This window comes from Oryctolagus cuniculus, chromosome 11 (assembly GCF_964237555.1).
Source record: "Oryctolagus cuniculus chromosome 11, mOryCun1.1, whole genome shotgun sequence".
In the NCBI taxonomy this organism is placed as follows: domain Eukaryota; kingdom Metazoa; phylum Chordata; class Mammalia; order Lagomorpha; family Leporidae; genus Oryctolagus; species Oryctolagus cuniculus.
The window spans coordinates 57,680,164-57,702,905 of record NC_091442.1 but is presented as its reverse complement, the minus strand read 5'-3'; the positions used below and the strand labels follow the sequence as shown (position 1 = coordinate 57,702,905).

The 22,742-nt window shown below is 46.6% G+C and overlaps 1 protein-coding gene across 1 annotated transcript in view; it reads left to right on the top strand.

Annotated features, from left to right (window-relative positions):
* TESPA1 (thymocyte expressed, positive selection associated 1) overlaps positions 1–18,081 on the top strand; it is a 43,922-nt gene extending 25,841 nt beyond the window's left edge. The window contains exons 9-12 of the mRNA XM_017341920.3: positions 1,630–1,838; positions 2,288–3,096; positions 4,625–4,718; positions 17,515–18,081. Of these exons, the coding sequence (XP_017197409.2) occupies positions 1,630–1,838; positions 2,288–3,096; positions 4,625–4,718; positions 17,515–17,597 (1,195 nt within the window). The 3' untranslated portion in view covers positions 17,598–18,081. The remainder of the gene's footprint in view (positions 1–1,629; positions 1,839–2,287; positions 3,097–4,624; positions 4,719–17,514) is intronic.
* The last annotated feature ends 4,661 nt before the right edge of the window (positions 18,082–22,742 follow it).

Sequence of the window (22,742 nt, the reverse complement as noted above, 5' to 3'; positions counted from 1 at the left end):
AGCATTTGGGGGCTGAACAAGAAAATAGAAAATTTCTCTCTCTCTTTCTCTCTCTCTGTTGCCCTACCTTTCATATAAATGAAAATGAATAAACAAAATTATTGAAAATGTATGAAGAGCTGGGGGTGCAGAAGAATCTCAGAGCTGAATGTAATGTATAAAACATGGATGAGCCTCTCCCACTGAATTTGTGCCTCACGAGGGAGAATACTGGAACCATCACCATTCCTGAAGTCACTGTAGGTGCTAATAAACAGTGTCTTGACTAATTGATTAATTATTGGCTGACTGAAGCAATGCCATATTAACTCATTCAGACAATTTCACACCCCATATGTAGGCCAGGCAGTGGCTGTAGGGAATTCCAAACAGACAGACAGCTGGCCTCCAGGAGCTCGACACTTCCATAGAATGAACACGGGAGACACAGTTATGATCCTAAAGCAAGGTAGGAAGTGAGGGGAACCAGGGTTGTATAATGAAAGCATCAGGACTTTGGAGTCAAAGCTGGAAGCTGAGACCTGATGCTGAGACTAACGTTTTGTTCATGAATATTTTCAGGGATTTAGCCTCACTGATCCTCAGCCCAAGCCACACCCCAGTTCAATTAGAATGAGAATGTCTGCAGCTGGGATTCAAGTATCTAATTTTTCTTTAAGTCCCCCAAGGTAACCCTAGTATATAGCCATGGATGAGAGCCACTGACCCAGCCTCTCCCCACACACCCGTACTCTTAGGAGACAGTATGAGTACAAGAGTGGCTCCAGAGGAGCCAGCTGTCAGCTCGTAGCAAGTTGGTCCCTATTCCAACCAAACTGTCCTGCATCCTCTCTGAGAAGGGCGGCAGTGACTACCCAGAGTCTGAGGTCACTCACCGTTCCCCTTGGCCCCACTGTTTGAAATGCAGTTTTTAAGTGCTAGTGTCACCCAGCCCATGGTACTCAGGTTTGGAAGTAGACACAGGTTTGTACCAGAGTGACATGGAGAGGGAGGGGGAGAAGAGAGAGAACAAGAGGGAGAGGAAGATCCATTTGTGACACCAAACTTCTGTCCTGAACACAGTGCTACAAATGGAGTATATTTCCCAAAATCAGGTTTTGAACATAGCTGTGGATTAATTTTCACTCTGAGGGTGAGAATAAAATGAGTTCTGTACTTCTTATATACTTGATAGCATGTATATACTTTATATAAAGTATATAAATGCAATTGTCCCACATGCAGGCTAGGTAGCAAATTACAGAGCACCTAGCAAAAGCCAGATGTGCCACAGCACATGCAAGGGAGAATTGCCCAGTTAGTAACACACCCACAAAGTGTCTTTGCATCTATACTTTTTATTTTTTCAAAGCCCGTTCATGCTTATTTAAATTTTTCTTCTTTTTCAATGAGTTGGTCAAAGTACAAGGCTAAACTTCTGTTCTGTTTTATAGCCAGGATTGCATTGCAGTTCTCTCATTTTGGACGGAGGCTGTAGGTTCAGAGAAGTGAAAGCTTTTCTGGACGTCACAGTGGAAGGTGGAAAAGTGCCCAGAAAGGAGTTTCCATCTCTTGACATGTTTATGAGCTACCCTGGGTCACTCCCGGTCTCACCATTGTCCCCTGTTTACCCAAACTCCCTCCTGGCAGCATCTCAGACATTCTGGACAAGGTGCAAGAAGACGCTGAAGCCGTCCTCTTCAGCCTGGGCTTCGGCCAAGAGGCCCACAGAGACACTTCGCGGATCCCTGCCAGATTTTTCACCACCCCCTCTCAGGCCAAAGGCATTGACTTCCAGCTCTTCCTGAAGGCCCAGGTGCGGAGGATTGAGATGGAGGACCCCTGCCTCATGCTGGCCAGTGAGTGTCCTCACAGACTCCCACTCCACTCCCTGAACTTCCGGCCTTTCGCAGCAGGGCCCACGGGCTCCAGTTCCCACTTTCTCTCCACTCTTCTATTTCCTCTCATGCCATCTTCCTGCAGGAAGGAGAGCTGGGATGCCTGCCTCTTTCTCTTCCAGGCCACTGGGGCTTCCTCTAAGACTTGGCTGCTTTAGCTGAATCAGATCAGCACAATGGCTTTCAATCTTATTCCCACTTCCTGTTCCCAAGGGGAGCATCTGTGGTGAGATGGGGGAGTCAAGAGTTCAAGAAAATGAAGAAAGGGAAACTCGAGCATCAGAAACCCTAGAAACAGGAAGCAGTAGTGGGGAAACTGGAGCCTCTCTGAGTTTTGAATTGGGGAAGGCTTTTGAAGGAGAGATTTGCTCATGATCCCTGGACTCACCATCTTCTGCTCTTGTATCTAGGCAGATTTAAGCAAGTGCAAACCCTGGCTGTCACTGCTGATGCCTTCTTCTGCCTCTACTCCTATGTGTCCAAGACGCCTGTCCAGAAGTTCACACCATCCCACTTGCTCTGGAATTACAACCCATCTGATGTGCCCTCCATCAGGATTCAGGCCCCAGAGCCTGAACCCCAGTCACCCCGAGACCGCCTCCGGAAAGCTATCTCCAAAATGTGCCTGTATACTGGTTCCCGGGATCGGCTGTCACTGCCCCCCACCCCCCAGAAAAGGAACAGTTTGGACCAAGTGGTGTGGGAAGTGATGGACAGAGTGAGAGGAGAGAAACTAGTCCTCCAGCAAGGCTCTGGGATTGAGCGAGACCCCCAGGAAGCTCCTGTACTCCCTGAAGGAGACATGGAGCTGTCCCCTTCTTCCTCTCCATGCGCTTCCCGCCCTAAAGAGGAAACACAGCAGGCAATGCCCATGGTGTTCTCATCATCGCAAACTCTGGAGCCTATCTGCAAGGCACCCTGTTGCACACATTCTCTGCCTAGAGAAGATCCACGGTGGAGTGCAAACCCTGCACAGGTGCGGAGAGAACTGTGGGAGCTACAGGCCACCGCCAAGGGAGCCCATTCCACTGAGGATGAGCCTTTTTGGAAAAGGAAGAGGAGGGCAAGAAAGAGCCTGTTTCAGAAGCAACCCCTGGACACAAGGACTGAGCCGTCGAACCTCTTCCCCAACCAGCAGAAGTGGACGCTGAGCCCAGGGAGGTCAGAACCACGTCAGGCTCAAATCTACCAGCTGCAGGGTGCATTTTACTGGGAGGAGGTGAGTGAGCTGGAGGTGTGTGGTGAAGGCTGGCAGAGAAAGGCTCTGGATTCTTGTCCAGAAAATTAAGCAGTAGGAAATCTTGGGCAAAGGAGATGCAGCCCTGGCTATTGTAGGCATTTGGAGAGTGAATCAGGGGATAGGAGATTTCTCTCTCCCTCCCTCCCTCCCTCCCTCTCTCTCTCTCTCTCTCTCTGTGTGTGTGTGTGTGTGTGTGTGTGTACATGTTCAAATAAATAAATAATGAAGGAAAGAAACCATTGGAAATGAGTTAATACATATAGAAAGAGAAATTAGTCCAGTTTCTTAAGGGTTTTCAGGTTTACAGAAATGCTTTTATAATTGTTTTTACTGCTTATTGTTTTATTTTATTTATTTGAAACACACACACACAGAGCACTTGCATCCACTGATTCACTCCCCAAACACCTGCAACATCCAGGGCTGAACTAGGCTGAAACCAGGAGCCAGAGCTCCATCCGGATCTCCCTCGTAAGTGGCAGGAACCCAAGTACTTGAACCATTATCTGCTACCTCCCAGGATGCCCATTAGCAGGAGGCTGGGTTGCTAGTGGTGTAGCTGGGACTTGAACCAGCCCTCCAAAATGGGATGCCGGTCTCCCAAGTGCCCACTTTAACCTCCCTCACCACGACACCTGCCCTGCTTCTGTGAGTCTCATTTGATCTGATCTGACCTCATCAAGCACACCTGCCCTTGTCATTAGCAGAGGTGTTCATGAGACTGCAAATGGAAGCTGAGCCACAAAGCTATTAAGTCAAACATATTTTGACAAATATGTTACCATAAGCCTATTCAGAATTCTCAGGCACTTAGGACTTCTGTGCTAGAACACGGCAGTGTGGACAGAGCCAAGCCCAGCCCCGGCTGTTCCCTTCTCTCCCCATGCCTAGATCTTTCCTGTAAGGGACTTTCTGCACACATGCGTGAGCACCCCAGACCACACATTCAAACGCCGTAACCCCGTGCCCATATAAGCAGCCATTGACCAGTCGTCAACCAGGTGAATACACTAATGGATGGTCAGACACAGGGCAAAGCCAGTACAGGGGCCTATGAGTGTTTCAAGGCCTTTTGATCAGCAGGTCTGGGGATTCTGGGTAATCAGGGCATGCTCCCCCAGGACTAAGAGCAGGTTTCAGATGGGCGTATCCTCTGAGACCACCAACTCTCCACGCTGTGGCCCTGCTAAACCTCAGGATTCCTCTGGTGTAGGTCTACAGACATTACTACAGATGGCCACAGAGTGTGGGAATCCTTGGCAAAGTTCTCCAGTACTTAACATAAACAGAAGCCGTGACTGTTAGCAATGTCATTTGCATGTTTTTCACCTCTCACGAATGTCGAGCTGCACCTCAACTCCTGCCCTTCCCACTCCTGGGTCCCTGGCACAGCAGAAAAGTCTCTCAAGTGTGCTCAGACTCCTTCCTAAACCTGCCTGCCACCTTGCACCTTCCCAGTGCACCTGCCTCCTTGTTTCTGATGGATCTGCTGGGATTTTGGTTACAGATGCAAAGCAACAGTGAGGAGGAGGAGAGCCCTTGGTCAAGCAGATCCAGGCACCCCAACATCTACCAGATTTGTGCTAGCAAAGACTCAAGAAGTAAGTGCTTTTTTTTTTTCTTTTTACCACCTACCTACTAGGACCACAATGATGATGGAATCAGGGATAATGTGGGGTTTCTCCTCCCCAACATGGTAATAATTGAAATCTTCCTTGAATTAACGAGTCTTGCTTAGAGCTCTGTCCATTTTGGATACCCTGGTAGCATCCAAAGTGGGGTATTCCTATCCCAACACCTCTTTCATCTAATACTCCAAAATTTCTGTGTTACTTGCCCTCTTTCATAAAGATCATTATGGTTCTAATCTTTTAATTCTGTTCTCTATGAGTTTTGGATTTTAATGACTCTTCTGACTGTCCTGCTCACTACTTTTACCTCTGAGGGTATGGCTGTATGGATGCAAGTCACCCCTTACCTGTAGGGGATATGTTCTGGGACCCCAAATGAATGCCTGAAACCATGGGTAGTACCCAAGCCGATAGTACCAACCCTGGAAGCTTCCTGAACGCACACACGGTGGCACCACAGCAGCCGATCTCATAACTGACATAACAGGTGCCAGCGTACACAGAGAGGATACTTTGAATAAAGCGACGACTCATGTCCTGAATGCAAGATTTCATCAACAGGGCTCAATTTGAAATGCGTGAGTTGTTGATCTCTGGATTTTTCATTTATTATTTTTGGACTGTGGTTGACCACAGGAACTGAAATGACACCAAGTGAAACTGAAGGTAAGAGGGGACAGCACACTGTCACTCTCAGGGGAGGTAAATGTTAGAGGGCAGCACCGGCGTTTGTGACGGTGAGAACATTTAAGACCGCTGACCTCTGTCTGGCATGGAGAGGGCTGGACATCCTTAGCCAGAGAAAAGTCAAACAAATGGAGAAGCCAACAACTCTTCCGGGACCCAGCAGAGAGATGGGCATCAGGGAACAACCACTGCTGTCAAACCAAAGAAACTGACAAGCAAACACAGAGATTTGTGCCTTCCCAGAGAAGAAACCCCCAGGCACAGACCTCCGCAGGAACCAGGACTGAAGTAGAAAAACCCAGACTACAGCGAGGGAGCTGCTGGGATCAGTGCGTCTGCACATGAGTTAGAAACCCTGGGAGGATCCAGCCACCAGAGCCCCTGCACTTCCAGGACTGGTACTTCTCGAAGCTTGAGCAAGTCCTCTTACGCTCTGGCAGGGGAGGAGTGAAGAATCTCTTCTGAGAGACCCCAGAGCTCTGTTCTTCTCAGCAAGACCCTGGCCTCACAAACATCCAGTTCCCAGACCCTAACCTGCTGAGGGAAGGGAAACAGCCAACTCCAGCCACTCTGGCCGTCCTGTGCCACTGAAGGGGGAGGCGGCTGGGACACCCACGTGAAGTCCACAGTCCAAGGTACAAACTCGCTGAGAGGCTGAGGGCTGTAGAGCACAGTCCCCTCCAGCTTACCACCATGTCTCTAAAGTTCCTTGTAGCAGGAGCATCGCTGCTAAAAAATGATGAGACGTTTACTAAAAGATACAGGATGAAAGACAAGGCAGGCATCAGAATGAGGCTCGGCTGTCTCAGTGATGCTGGAATGATCATATTGGAATTTAAAACGACTGTGATTAACACACAAACAGGCTGTGCTCTGAACATCGATGCCTCCCCAAATTCATGTCATGGCACCTAACACCCAATGTCATAGTATTAAGAGGTGGGGCCTTTACGGGGTTTTTAGGTCACAAGGAAGGGCTCAATCAGCATGAATGGAGTTAGCGCCCTTGTCCAAGAAGCCTGAGGGAGCCCCTTGCCCCTCCCTGGGGGAGGATGCAGCAAGAAGGTGCCTTCCGTGGAGCAGAGAGCCAGCCTCCCCAGCACCGTCATCTTTGACTTCCCGGCCTCCGTAACCATGAGAAGTAATTTCCGTTGTTTACAGATTACCCAGCCCAAGGTAGTTTGTTATAGGCACTGAGCAGATGGAGACAGAGGGGCTGTGGTGGATAAAGCAGGCTGTGGACAAGAACAGATGAGCAGTGAGGGCAGAGAAAAGGAAATCCTAAGAAACAGTAAAGAAAGACTAGAAGTCAAAAACGGAAATGACAAATGCCTTGGATGGGCAGTGGTAGACTGGACATGACCGAGGAAGGAATGTCAGTGTTAGGGTACGTAGATAGAAATTGCCCAAAGTGCAAAGACAGCAAAGATCAAGACCAAAAAGAACGAGCGAGAAATGTGGGACAACCACAAAAGGTGTAACGTGTTATGGAAATACCGGAAGACAAAGAAAAAAAGGGAAACACTTGGAACAATAATAATCACAGAGAATGTTAATGTCAGACACCAGACTACGGACCTTGGAAGCTCAGAGAACACTGAGCAGGAAAAATGGAAAAATAAAATAAAAGCCAACCTACCACACCTGTACATATCACATCAAACTATAGGAAATCAAAGACCAGACATAAGCCTTTAAAAAGCACCTTCTTCATAGAGGGCTGGAGGCAAGCATTATCCCAGATTTCTTCTCAGGAGCCTTGCAAGAAGAGAATGAGCGAAATATTGAAGGGGGGGGGGGATGCTTCCCAACTAGAATTCTATACCCAGTGAAATTATCATTCAGGTTTAAGGGGATAAAAAATGACTTTGTCAGGTAAAAAGTTTAAGAAAGTTGCTGCCAGTAAACCTCTCTTGTAAGAAACATTAAAATAAATTCTTTAGAGAGAAGGGAGATAATAAAGTCAGAAACTTGGATCCACATGGAGAAAGGAAGAGCACCAAGGAATAAGTGAAAGTAAACTATAAATTCATAATTTTCTTATTTCTTGATTGATAGCTGTTCATTCAAAGTAACAAGTGTGTTCAATTTTTCTGTATGTGTGTATATGTATATCAGAACACATACACACACACACTTACCTATAAGTGAAATTAATCACAATAATTATATAAGAAATGAGAAGACAAGTCCAAATCCTGCTAATGCATCATGGGAAACAGCAGGGGACGTTTCAGCTACTTGGATCCCTGCCACCCCTGTGGGAGACCCTGAATTGAGTTCCCAGCTCACGGCTTCCACTTGGTTCAGCCCAAGCTGCCTCAGGCATTTGGGAAGAGAACCAGTCAAAGGCAGATCTCTCTGTCTCGATCCTTCTGCCTTTCAAATAAATAAAAACAAATTAATTAATTTCACATCTTTTTAAAGATAATTTTATTTTGGTACAAACAATTTTTGAATCCATGCATAATTTTTTCACAGCATCATTTTCCATGAATTTTTTAAAAAGATTTATTTTATTTATTTGAAAAACAGAGTTACAGAGAGAGGTAGAGACAGAGAGGGAGGTCTTCCATCCGCTGGTCCACTCCCCAGATGGCAGCAACGGCTGCAGCTGCGCCAATCTGAAGCTGAGAGCCAGGAGCCTCCTCCAGGTCTCCCACGTGGGTGCAAGGGCCCAAGGACTTGGGCCATCTTCTACTGCTTTCCCAGGCCATAGCAGAGAGCTGGATTGGAAGAGGAACAACTGGGACTAGAATCAGCGCCCATATGGGAAGCCAACGCTTCAGGCCAGGGCTTTAACCCACTTGCCACAGTGCCAGCCCCTCCATGAATTTTTAAAAGATTTCTTGAAGTTTGCAAATGAGGTAAACCACTACAAAAGGGGGGTATAACTGATACACTAATAAAAGAGAGAAATGCAAACATTAAAAAATGCTAAATGGAAAGCACAAAAATGCAGAAAAGAATAGAAAGACAAAAATAAAAAGAATGAGGTTAACAAAAAGGGAGCAATAATGAATGTGATAGATAAAAACACAACTGAGTGAGTGCTAACTCTGAACATCAGTGGATCTAAATATAGCAATTGAAGACCAGAGATTGTCAAAGTGGATCAAGAAAAATGACGCTGCTGCTTGTTGTCTATAAGAAATCTACTTAAATATAAAGATCCATGTAGATTAAGAGTAAATGGGGTTGGGGCCGGCATGATGGCGTAACTGGTAAAGCCGCTACCTGCAGTGTCGGCATCCCATATGGGCACTGGTTCGAGTCCTGGCTGCTCCACTTCCAAGCCAGCTCTCTGCTATGGCCTGGGAAAGCAGTGGAAGATGGTCCAATGTGGGAGACACGGGAGAAGCTCCTGGCTCCTTGCTTCAGATCGGCCCAGCTCCGGCCATTGTGGCTATTTGTGGACTAAATCAGCAGATGAAAAAGCTTGCTCTCTCTCTCTGTCTCTCTCCCTCCCTCTCTGTAACTCTGCCTTTCAAATAAATAAATTTAAAAAAAAAAAGAGTAAATGGGTGGACAGAGATATACAATACTAATATTAATCAAAAGAAAGTAAGAACAGCTATGTTAATTTCAGACAGACTTTAAAGCAGGAAAAGTTATTAGAGCTAAAGAGGAGCATTACATACTGATAAATGCATTAATTTTCAAAAAAGACAACAATTCTTAGTGTATATGCAGCTAACAAGAGTGTCTAAGTGATGCAAAAACCTGGTAAGAACTGGGGTGAGCTAGTTTAGCCTAGCAATGATGCTGTGCAAGTCCCACATCAGAGAGCACTTAAGGTTTTTTTGTTTTGTTTTGTTTTGTTTTGTTTTGTTTTATAAGTAGAGTTATAGACAGTGAGAGAGAGAGACAGAGAGAAAGGTCTTCCTTCTGTTGGTTCACTCCCCAAATGGCCGCTGCAGCCGGTACTGAGCCAATCCGAAGCCAGGAGCCAGGTGCTTCTTCCTGGTCTCCCATGCGGGTGCAGGGCCCAAGCACCTGGGCCATCCTCCACTGCCCTCATGGGCCACAGCAGAGAGCTGGACTGGAAGAGGTGCAACCGGGACTGGAACCCGGCGCCCATATGGGATGCCAATGCCGCAGGTGGAGGATTAACCAAGTGAGCCATGGCACCAGCCCCAGCACCTAAGTTTAATACACAGCTCCAGTGCTGGTCATTGTGGTTATCTGGGGAGTGAACCAGCAGATGGAAGATCCCTCTCTCTTCCCACCCTCCACCCCTGTAACTCTGAATTTCCAAAGTAAATAAATAGATCTTTAAAAAAATAATAAAAGACTCTCTGAGGGTAAGTTCTCCTCCTAGAGCCCCTTCACACTCAGCTATAGCATACAGAATTGGAAACGTAAATTAACTACTGCACTCATCAAATTCAAACTGAAAACGTGTAGTACATTCTCCATAGCTAGACTTCCTTGCCAAAAACTGATTTACCCTAAAACACAAAGCTGTGCTTATTTGTGATTTGGCCAGCAGATGTCAGCCTCACCCAAGAAAAATGCCAAGATGCCCAGCAAAGCAGGCTGGGTGCAGATCTGTGTGGTTGTATGTGTCTGGGAAATTCATGCAATACCCTCAGCATCTGTTACTCTAAACAAAACTGCCCCATTTTTGGCTAAATGTCAGTATCCAGGAATATTATAATTGATTTGCCAGGGAAATGACATCGCTAAGGTGGGGTGGCTGTTTGATACAGCAATAAAGCTACAGCTTGGGAGGCCTGCATCCCATATCAGTGTGCCGAGTTCTGTCCTGCTAATGCACACCCTGGGAGGCAGCCCGTGATGGCTCAAAAACTTGGGTCCCTCCCACCCACATGGGAAACCCAGATGGAGTTTGTCTCCTGGCCTCCCCTGGCTCAGCCACATCTATGGAGTGTGTTTGGGGATGGAACCAGTGGATGGATGACAATCTTTCTCTCTCTGTCTCTCAAATAAATGAAAATAAGCAAAAACTAAATAAAGACAGCATTTCCAGGAATAAAGCATTTCAAGTAGTTATCTTTTTTTTTCTGCCAGGGTGATGGGATTTCCTTATCGCAGGAGAGATTACTGTCAGAAATGCTGTGTTCCATTGATCTAAAGGCACACATTTCTCCACACTCTAACACTTATGCAATCAGCATGTGTCTTGCAATTGGTGGTGCTAACTTATTTTAACTTTTAAAAATGGAATAGAAAATAACCATGTGCCTTACAAAATACGGTTTATCAGATTCAGTGACCTACATAATTGTAGAAATTAAATGTACGGAGTCTCTCAAGCAAGTGAGGGAAAGATTTTGTAGATTTCCCTTTTATAATTATCTAGAAGAATGAAAGATTTCTTCTTTGACAGCGTAGCCTTTGCTGAGGCAGGGGGTCTCAGTGGGTTCCCAGATCTGATTAATGTTTTAGACATTTGGTTAATTATCTTTTTTTGAAAAAGATTTATTTATTTATTTGAAAGTCAGAGTTATACACATAGAGAATGAGAGAGAGCGAGAGGTCTTCCATCCATGGGTTCACTCCCAAATGGCCGCAACGGCTGGAGCTGCGCCGATCTGAAGCCAGGAGCTTTTTCCCAGTCTCCCACATGGGTGCAGGGGCCTAAGGACTTGGGCCATCTTCTACTGCTTTCCCAGGCCATAGCAGAGAGCTGGCTTGGAAGTGGAGCAGCTGGGACTCAAACCAGCACCAATATGGGATACCAGCACTGCAGGCAGCAGCTTTACCCAGCACACCACAGCGCCGGCCCCTAATTATCTTTTCACAATCTCTCTCAATCTCCTCTTCTATCACCCTTTAAGAAATCATGGCAGGCCGGCACCGCGGCTCACTAGGCTAATCCTCCACCTTGCAGCGCCGGCACACTGGGTTCTAGTCCCGGTCAGGGCGCCGGATTCTGTCCCGGTTGCCCCTCTTCCAGGCCAGCTCTCTGCTGTGGCCAGGGAGTGCAGTGGAGGATGGCCCAGGTGCTTGGGCCCTGCACCCCATTGGAGACCAGGAGAAGCACCTGGCTCCTGCCATCGGATCAGCGCGGTGCGCCAGTCGCAGTGTTCCAGCCGTGGCGGCCATTGGAGGGTGAACCAACGGCAAAAGGAAGACCTTTCTCTCTGTCTCTCTCACTGTCCACTCTGCCTGTGAAAAAAAAAAAAAATTAAAAAAAAATCATGGCAGGGAGCTAAGAAAACAGTTCAATATTGCCAAGATGAATGTCTGTGCAATGCATATGGAAGGAGGAACTTCACCAGCAAAGGCAGAGCTAGGTGGGATGGGTTCTCAGACTTAAGAAGCACGGGTCCCATGTACACTGCTTTTAGTAGCTGTAATTATCTCCCAGAAGTGAAGGACGTCCCATCACAGTGCTGTATCAAGTCCCAGCTGCTAATCCACTACTTGTTAGCAGCTGCAGGAGAGATGTGAGCACAGGCACAGTGGCACAGTCTGGGTGTTGCTCAGAACACACAACTGAGTAGGCAAATCGGGGTTAGCACAGCCCTGCTGAGCTCGCCTTACAGAAGTCAGGGAGCTTCATCCTCAGAGGGGCAAAGTCTCCACCTGCCTCCAGGAGAGCCTGGTGGAGATGGAGAGGAAGGGGCGAGAAGAGACACCCTCCCACCCTGATCCAGAGTTTCAGACTCACAGCCCTCTCGCTTGTTTTCCTGTTGCTGAAATGTAGACCACGTGTGCTAAGAGACAGAGCCAGGGAGACGCTTTTTAGTTTTTGTTGTCTGAGGCAGCGCAGGCCGACATCTGTCCTATTTGTGAAGTGAGCATCTCTGAGGGCGGGAGGTTGGATTTGCAGTCAGTTCTGCTGGTGGCCTGACGCTGGTCAAACGCTGGCCCTCCCTTTGAGGCTGGGAAAGAGAGGCACTTACAGGGAGTATATTCCTGGATAATTACATTTAAAAGACATGGCTCCCAGCCTCTGATCAGGTTATTTGCTTTTTCTTGTTGCAGCATTACATTTTTTTCCTTCTTCTTTTAAAACATTTTTGTTTATTTTAATTTTATTTGAAAGGCAGAGAGATAGACGGAGATTTTCCACCCACTGATTCAATCCCCAGACACCCACAACTAGGGCTGGGACAGGCTGAAGCCAGGATCTCAGAACTTAATCCAGGTCTCTAGGGTGGATGGCAGGGAATCAAGTAGTCAAACAATCTGCTGCCTGCCAAGGTATTCATCAGCAGGAAGCTGGGTTAGAAGAGAAACAGCCAGGTGCGAACCCAGGCCTTCTGATATAAGATTTAGTCTCTTAACTACTGCACCAGAGACATACCCTTTGTGTCTATTGGGTTGAATGAGTTCTTTAACAGTGTTTTCTCCAAAGAAGACATACAAATGGCCAAGAGTTCTATCAAAAGATGCTCGGTATCACTAACCATCAGTATCAGAATGAGATATCAGCTTACACCTGTTACATGGCACATGTTAGGTCACACAAAACATGGAAAATGGTTCAGATGCATGGAAAACAGTATGCAGGTTTCTCAAAAATTATAAATAGGACTACGATGCGATCCAGCAATCCCACTCTTCAGTATTTATCCAAAGGAATTGAAATCAGGATCTCAAAGACACTTGTATTGGCACCACAATGATCATTGTGGCATTATTCACAGTGATTAAGACATGGAAACAACCTAAATGTCCACCAGCAGATGACTGGATGAAGTGTCACACACACACACACACACACACACACACACACATACACACACACAATGATGAATATTATTAAGCCTGAAAAAAGAAGAAAATATTTCAATATACCATGACATGCATGAAATTGAGGACATCATGCAAAGTGAAACAGGCCAGTCGCAGAAAGACAAACACTGTTTGATACCACTTACGTGAGATGTCACGTAAAGCCTCAGGCCAGTGTTCAGGTTAGGCTGCTGCTTGCAACACCAGCAGCCTAGGTTGAAGCATCAATCAAAATTCCAGTTGCTCTGCTTCTGATCCAGCTTCCTGCTAATGTGCCTGGGAAAGCAACAGAAGATGGCCCAAGTGCTTGGGCCCTTATCACCCATGTGGGAGACCAGGAAGGAGCTCTGGCTCCTGGCTTTGGCCATTTGCGGGGTGAACCAGTGGATGGGAGGTCTCTCTGTCTCTCCCTCTCTCTCCATCATTCTGCCTTTCAAATAAATAAATAAATCTTTAATAAATTTTTAACAAATATGTTGAAGCAGAGAGTGGAAGGGTGGTTGCCAGGCACTAAGAGGAAGGGAAAGGGAGAGTTGTTATTCTGAGATTATAAATCTTAGTTATGCAAAATGACTCAAGTCCTGTGAGCTGATGTACAACATTATGTCTATAGATAATAATAATGCATGATGCTCCTAAAAGTTTAAGAGGCTAGATCTCATGATAAGCATTTGACTCGCAGAAAAGGGGTTGGAGCATCTATATGAGTGATAGGGACCCAGACACTTGATCCATCACTTGCTGCCTCCCAGCGTGCCCATTGCTAGGAGCTAGAGCCAGGATTCCAACCCAGACCTCCATGTAAGAGGTGGTCATTTTAACTGCCATCTTAGCCATTAGGCCAAAAGCTTGCTTCCTGCCTCTTTTTTAAAAATGTATTTATTTACTTTGAAGGACAAAGAGACAGAGACAGATAGAGAGCACCTATCTGTCAGTTCATTCCCCCAAATACAACAGACAGGGCCCAAGCCAGGCTGAATGAAGCTCAAGCCAGGGACCCAATCTGTGTCCCTCACATGGGTGTCAGGAGAGCAGAGCTGAGGCTTGAACCCAGGCATCTCAAGTGGCGGCATTCACCTGCCACCATATTCTTAATTTCCATTCTCCCTTATACCTCGGTATCTTCTTTTCTCTTCCTCAGCCTTCTCTTTATCTTGTTCTTTATCTTCTTTTCTTTATTCTTGTTCTTCTTTAAGTAGTTGAGGCAAAGGTAATAGCTACCTGGTCCACACAGTGGTCATTTTCTGAGATGTGATTCAAATGATTATCGCTGTGTTGCTCCTGGAGATGGGCAGAGCCAGGTCCCTGGCTCTATCCACATGACCTTCTACAGCCCCTCTAGTAGAAAAAGCTTCTAGTAACTATAAGGCACTTTCAGACATATCTCTTTTAAGTCTTTTTTTTTTTTTTTTTGGCAGGCAGAGTAGACAGTGAGAGAGAGACAGAGAGAAAGGTCTTCCTTTTGCCGTTGGTTCACCCTCCAATGGCCGCCGCAGCCGGTGCACCGCATTGATCCAATGGCAGGAGCCAGGTACTTATCCTGGTCTCCCATGGGATGCAGGGCCCAAGTACTTGGGCCATCCTCCACTGCCTTCCTGGGCCACAGCAGAGAGCTGGCCTGGAAGAGGGGCAACCGGGACAGAATCCGGCGCCCCGACCAGGACGAGAACCCGGTGTGCTGACGCCGCAAGGCGGAGGATTAGCCTAGTGAGCCATGGTGCTGGCCTCCTTTAAGTCTTATAACCATATAGGGAGCTGACACAATCTGAAAACGTTCAGAGAAGGAAAATACTTAGCAAGATGGGCAAGTAGTTAAGGTCAGAGCCAAATCTAGACCCAAGTCTCCTCACGCCCAAGCCAGCCCTCTTTGTGTCAGAGCACATGCCTGGCTTGTGCAGGAGTCCAGGCTATTTCTGAGCCTCAGAGCAGCTTTGCTGCCTGTACTTGGATTTGACCATGACCTGTGCACCCTGGTCCTCTGAGCTCCACCTCCCTACCCTCATCACCACTGGCCCTTGCTTGCCTTCCCACGAACCCTCTGCCAAGATGAGTGTTCTACAGATTAGGTGGGGATGCTCACGGGACCATTGGAGCTTATAGTTTAGTGAAAGACATGGTAGGAAAATCAGCAGTTACTTTTCATTAAATACCAGCAGGACACAGAGAAATTGACTTCCCGGGAGTCACCATGCCTGGGCAAGTCTGGACAAAAGAGTGAAGGCTGAACATAGAAAGGGGAAAAGTAGAAGAAGCAACAGACCATTGATATTCAAGCAGAGTGGAAGACATGTGCAGAGACAGAGAGTAATGGAATACCATGTAGCATCTTCAGAAAATACACCTGTGCCTAGTGGGAGACGGGGAGCATGTGGGAGAAAGAGCAAAAATGAGAATGGAGAAAGTGGTTAGAAATCAAATTATGAACCAAAATCCTCTGTGTTGTTGGGCTTTTTATTTAGCCTCAGAATATAGGAAACCACTGAAACATTTATGAAGTGATACGGTTAGATTCACCTGCTACAAATGTCACTCTGGCAGAAATATAGGAGATGGACCGAAGAGGGAGCCAGGGCAGGAGGAAAATAATTGAGCTGCCACAGACACTGGAGGAGAAATGTGGTGATCAGAACCAAGGCAGGAACACGGGGAGTGGAGGGGAAAGGAGGGGGTTCAGGGATGTTTAGGACATGAGCGGCTGTCTGAGTCCCTCTGTGCTGCTAGGACAGAATACCTCATGCTGGGCTCTCGGTAGGTCATAGGCATTTATTTCTCACGGTTATGCAGGGTGGAAGTCCAAGTCCAAGATCGAGGTGTGGGCAGGTTGGGCGTCTGGGACAGCCCCATTCCTCCTGGATGGTTCCTCTCATGGCCATAGTGGCAGGGACAAAGAAGCAATCTGGGGCCTTTACAAGACACCAATCCGGTCATGAGGGCAGAGCTGTGACTTGATCACTCCCCAGAAGGATCCAATGGGAATGGAGTTTCAACATGAATTTGAGAGGGAGCACAGTCAAGCCATGGCCATGGCTAAGCCCAGCACCAATTATGCTTACATTCATGTGGGAGGGGAGGGATGAGGAGAAGGAAGAAACAGAGCCAAGTTAAAATTTCTTCTTGACTAAAGGGGTATTGATATTTTTTATTAAGAATGAAATTTGTTTTCAAATGAATATTTTATTTAATACTCCAATGCTATCTTGAAAGGCAAAATAATAACTCTCATACAAATATAAGGTAAAATGTGCTAAAAGATTTTACTCAACTTATTCATTATAAAGGATAGCCAATAACATGTTGAACTTGAACAAAGAGTATTTGAGAAGCTGGTGTATATACATGGACAACGTAATGAATGGCTAGGTTAGATACAAAACAACAAATTAACCTCCAACCATATCGTAAGTTGTAATCTCCAGAATTATTGGTTCCACTGAACAGAAATTATTTGCACCTCTACCCAACACAAACCTGTAAGGTCACGTCTATCCTACAAAATATGTTATAACATAGTCCTGTGAGTGGAAAATGCGGACTAGCCCTGTAGTAATAAGAATATCTGGCAATCTTGTCTGCCTGTTTTCAAGTTTAGGACCACTTGATGAGTTCAAATGTGGACACAGTGAGTTTCATGTACTCCTGAAATACTGAAATAGAGAAGTCCGTTGGGCAACTGGATTTATGAATTTGAGAGGCTTTTAGAGGTCAAGGCTGACTTACAATAGGTGAAGGAATGGAAACAGACAGTTCAGCCAAGGAAGGTATGCAAAGTCAGAAGCAGAAGAGAAAAGGAAAGACTTAGAAACATTAATCTTTAAGGATGGGTCAAGGAAAAACTGAAAGACCGGTAGTACTGATTGGAAAAATTAAGCCGCAAATAAAAGACACATGAGTTTGTTTCAGAAAGCGAGAGCTTCAGGACCATAAACCAGAAAGTCTCCATGAGGGAAGGCGAGTGCAGAGATACCATTGGATTTGCAACCTGGAATTTCCCTGCCAGGATCTGGAATTCCCCGAAACAAACCCTTCCGCACAAAACTGGCCAACAGGGTTTTATTTACTAGAGAAGCAAATGACCCCTTGACTCCAGTGATGAAAACCATGGAGGGCTGGCTGTGCCACTCCCTCACTGCAGTGAACTCCTGCTAAGGGACAGGCAAGGCCGCTTCAGGCTCTGGGAACTGCAGAGAGACAGGGTCCCACCTCTACATTACAGGGGTTCAGGCTCACTGCTACTGCCGTTTACTTTACCTATGACTTGTAGTAGTAAGAAATATTTCAACAGGTGGGCTGTGAAAGTTCCAACCAACTTTAGAACCCCAGGTTGTCTCAACATGTGTGACGTCTTTCTCCTTAATTCCCACTGCTGCAGGCTTTCCCCACCATCACAGCCGCACCTGCTCGGACAGCAGCGACTGCACAGAAAAAGCCACTTTGCCATCTCTTCTTGCGTGAGACTGTACTGCCTTCAGCACCCACACTCTGCCCCTTGGCCCTCCGAAACCTTGAACCTGACTGGAAAAAGGCAGCCTGGTATAGTAGGAAGAAAACCAGCCTGAGAGACTTGGAATCTACATCCTGATGCTGTCACAAACTGCATGCTGAGAGAGAGAGAGAGAGAGGGAGAGAGAATCTTAGGCAATGCCACTTCATTCCTCTGCACGTTGGTTTCTCTACTATGTGGGTATCAGAATACATATGGTGAAAGAGTGGTAAAGGGGACCAAGGATTTTCTCCCAGGCTTTGCCATTGGCAAGGGCAGTTGGAAGATTTAAGAAGTTCAAGTTTGGGGAGCAAGAGTTGTTACTGGAATGCTCTCAAAGGACTCAAGCTAAGAGGGGAAGGAGAAATCGGACACCATGGTGCAACCTGCCCTGGGACTCCTTCAGAATATGTTCATTTTTCGTTCTCCTAATTAAATTCCAGACTATCTTCCGCAGTAGATGCCTATTTTTCTTCTTGAGTTCTGATCCTGGAAGACCTACTTGAAGCCTTGTCTTAAATTCAGTTCTGCCCTCTGCCCAAAATTCTCTCTGCATAGGAAAAGGGATGATGGGCATTCAAGATGACTCCTCCTGACCACGGCAAACTTTCATTATATTTTCTGCTGGCAGAATACAACACAATTAAAAATATATTTTAAAATCATGGTATGTTTTAAAAAATAATTAACAGTTGTGGTTTGCTTTGCAGAACTGTCTCAGGGTTTGAGCACATAACGATAGTCTGCTCCATAGTACTTGAGTACAGAGCATCTTGCAAATTTTTATTTTGTTTTTTAAAAATCTATTTTATTTATTTGAAGGACAAAGTGACAGAGAGAGATCTTCCATCTACTGGTTCACTCTTCAAATGGCCAGGAGCCCAGAGCTCCATCCAGGTCTCTCATGTGGGTGCAGGGGCCATCTTCTGCTGCCCCAGGTCTATGAACAGGGAGCTGGATCAGAAATGGAGCAGCTAGGACTGCAACCGACTCTCTGATATAGGATGCCGGAGTTGCAAGCCGCAGCTTAACCCACTGTGCCTCAATGCTCTTCCCTGTTCGGAACATGTTAGCTACGTCCCTCCCCCAAGGAAATGTTATCAGAATCAGAGAGGTATGACAGGCACATGCCCAGTAATATAGTACTTCATGGCCTAATACATTGCAAGACAATGAAGACCAGAAGAGAAGCCTTTGAATTTGAGGGAAATCATAGCCATGTGTGTTAAAGAGAAAATTCCCATTGTAGGACCCCAAAAGCGGTGTCCTCTTGTGACGACCCCAGAAACACAGACTCCAGACCAGACGATACAATAGAACAGGAGGTAATTTTATTTCATTTGCGCAAATGGGCCCTCTACTGCTGCAAGCAGCAAGCAAGCGAGAGGAGCCCCGAGCAGCTATCTTACACAGCTTTTAAAAGGCAAAACCACAAAATTAACATACTATAGACTGGCGTAAGTTCATTGGATAATTTTCAGTAGCGGGCCTTGTATGGCAGTCTAAAAGTGGTAATGTCGGTGGAAAAGTATTAGGTCAAAGGGATACATTAGGGGAGGGGGTTTCTAGGAGAGAGGAATAGGTTGCTACGTGCCTTGCAGCTTTCTTTGTTAACCTTGAGCAAGCGTAGGGAAGGGGCTTATCTACAAGGCAGGTGTTCTGTGTATCTCTGGTTAGTAGCTGACTGCTTTCTCTGTGAACCGGTTTACTCCCCATTTTCCAAGGCCGTCTCTGGAACGGTTTGTCTCAGGAGTTTTATTTTATTTTTTTTTTTAAAGGCTATTTTTATGGTGACTCACAGCCGCTTCTTTCACCATGAGACACGGTAGCAGACATGCATTGTTCTTCTTCCATGTGGTTGTCAGCAACAGGGGATCGATCCTAGCTAAGCAGAGACAAAGGGCTGGGGAATTTTAGAGGTCTGGGGTCGGGGGAGTCTCAGAACATCTGTGTTTATTCATTGGCCTCACCCAAAGGAAAAGGAAACCTCCCCATATCTTCCAGCATGGAGATAGGTTGATAGCTTAGTGGGAACCTCAGCCCCAGTCTAAGGCTCCTACCCTTGGGAGACACAGAAACTGAGATGGGGGCAGTGTCTTCCCTGGGCTCCACATTTCAGACATTGGTCTCAGGGCCTAGCAAAGAAAATCATCCCTGGGTTGTAAAACTGGAGGGAGGCTACAAAATTTACATCTCAAAAGGACAGAAAAAAGATTTACAATAATAATATATAAATAATATATATATATATAAATAATATATAAATAAGTTACATAAACTTCCTACATGTAGTGCTCTAAGGGAGATCAGGAGCCAAGGGGGAGTGGGGGAGAACTCTGTTCACCCAAGCTGAAGAGAAGTTAGTGTCACCTTTGTCAAGAAAGAAAAAAGGAAGATCTGAGATTGGTTCCAAGGGCCCAGCAGATGCCAGAATCCCTGTGACCCAAGTCCCTTCTAGGAAAAGGAGTGGTGTTTGCATAAAACAACTGCCTATCTCCAGTATGTTTTAAGTCATCTCTAGATTATGCATGATACCTAATGCAATACAAACACTATGTGAACAGTTGTTATATTGCATTGTGCAGGGAATAATGACAAGAAAATGTGTCTGAACACATTTAATACAGGCACAATCTTTTTTTGAATATTTTTCATCCTTGGTTGGTTGGTCGAATACATGGAGGTGGTGTTAGGTAGGAAGTCAGATATGAGCTTATGTGTGTATGACAGGACTAAAGAGAAGACATCTATATCCAGCATATGCATCTACATCTCAAAGTCATCCAGATAATGTTTCAGGGGCATCCTGCCCTGCCCCCTTCTACCTGATAACCTGCCAGGTGGAGGTCCCTGCCCCTTCTGCCTGACAAATCTTCCACAATCTCCCAGATGCAGCCCAGTATCTGCATTTCAAACACCCTACTCCAGATCCCCATTCTCTAGGGGATCCTGCTCACCCTTCCTCTGAACCCAGGATGGCGCCAGCTAGGCTTCCTCCTGTCTGATACCTTCAAGGGAAAACTCAGATAGGAGCTTCTTAATATTTACAGCCATAAAATCCTTTGTTTCAGGAGGAGATGTGTGAAGACAAAGACCCATCTTCTTAAGCCCCCAACCCCACCCCACCCCCAGCCTCTGCCTCTCTGCTGAGCCGCCCTGCCTAGTCTGGCCAGGTGTAATCTCTCCACTCAACCATGTAACCTCACTCCTTCCCCCTGCCCGAGCGACTGCACTCTCTCTCAGGTCCTGTCAGGAGAGGTGCCCATCTGTTCTTGCGGATGTCCCTACCTTAATAAACTTTGCTACTTTTTACTTTCCACTACTCTGTCTCATGCCTGAATTCTTTCTTGCAGGAAGACAAGAACCCTCCATTCTGCGGTAACAGTGGGACACACGGATGTGCGGAGGGCTGGCTCTTCATTTAAAGAGACTAACAGTACATTTGATCCCATCTTTTCAAAGAACTGAATCTGGGCTGCAGAAAGAAACAATCCCCACATGCAGCCTCGCCAGAAGCTCCTCCTCGACACAGGGGTGGATAAACTGAAAGTGTATGGGCCCCTGTATCTCTGTCTCTATTCTAGGTTCTTGCCCCCACAGGGATAAGAATTCAAAGCAGAGGCATAACTGTGGTGCAAAGAGCAAGATGTATTCAAGAGAGACAGAGACATGCATGCTTGTGGGCAACCCCATAGGCAGAGATACCTCCAGTGGGCCGGAGAATTGCCTAAGGGAGTGGGGGAAGAAGCCAAAGTGGGACCCATAAGCACAGCTAAGAGCAAATGAAGAGAAAGGGTACTCCCGCATTATCAGTCTTTTTTATGATGCGGGGTGGTGCCCTGGTTGAATATACAAATGGGGTGGAGTTTAGTGTGAACAGGACTTTATGGGGTTTTCATGGTGCCTCCATATAGAGGTCAACTTCCACATGGCCATCATAGCATCTCCTCCGTCCTGGTCCTGGAGAAACACAAAGGCATCATGGGAAAGTGGGTGTGTTTGACTGACAAGTAAGGGGGTAGAGTTACAGTGCAAGACTGGCAGGAATCCCGGCTCATCTATTTTTACCTAACTCCCTGCCTATATACTCCTAAATCAGATGCATCCAGGGAGTGTCTCTCTGTAGGTAAGGATTCCAGGATGGTTTCAGGGGTGGTCAGGATAGCTTTGTCTGACCCCTAGAGGCCCCTTTTCTCTCCAGGGATGGGCATAGCATCTCCTCCATCCTGGTCCTGGAGAAACACAAAGGCATCATGGGAAAGTGGGTGTGTTTGACTGACAAGTAAGGGGGTAGAGTTACAGTGCAAGACTGGCAGGAATCCCGGCTCATCTATTTTTACCTAACTCCCTGCCTATATACCCCTAAATCAGATGCATCCAGGGAGTGTCTCTCTGTAGGTAAGGATTCCAGGATGGTTTCAGGGGTGGTCAGGATAGCTTTGTCTGACCCCTAGAGGCCCCTTTTCTCTCCAGGGATGGGCACATGCAATCTCAGGATAGGAGAGAGAAAACAACAGTGCTGCCTCCCCCACCCCTGCCATAAACAGACGGAAGAGCTGAGAGATGAGTCAGCATCTTTTGCAGAAGACTCTATTATTAGTCCCAGGAACCAAAGCTTCCCCTGCTCCCTGTCTCCTTAGCTCTCTACAGCTCCACCTCCCTCTGTTCACTACCAAGGAAGGAGGACACTGCCTCCGATCCCACGTGACAGGAAGTGGATGTTTCAGAACTCTCTGGAGTTTCTGGTCCCCAGGCCCTTCCCTAGTTCCCAGCTCCCCCTGGCGTCAGGTTGACTTCAGGACAGCCACGTTGCGAAGGGAAGGTCGGTTCTATGCAGTGACTCGGTGGCTGGTTCTGTGGGGTGTGGCCCTGCCATGTCTGTGATGATCTGAGCTGTGCATCTGCTCACCTGCTGAACTGTCAGGTCTACCTGGCATGGGGCGGCAAGGGCTGCCCTGTATTCAGGTCCTTGGCTTCATTTCCAACCAGAGTTCAGGAGTGTGTCAGAAATATAGTGAATAGCAATCAGCAAGCATTTTATGCAGAAAGCAAAGATACAGACTCCACAAAGTTTAACTGTGTTTACCATTATATGAGCCAGACCGGCACTGTGGCGC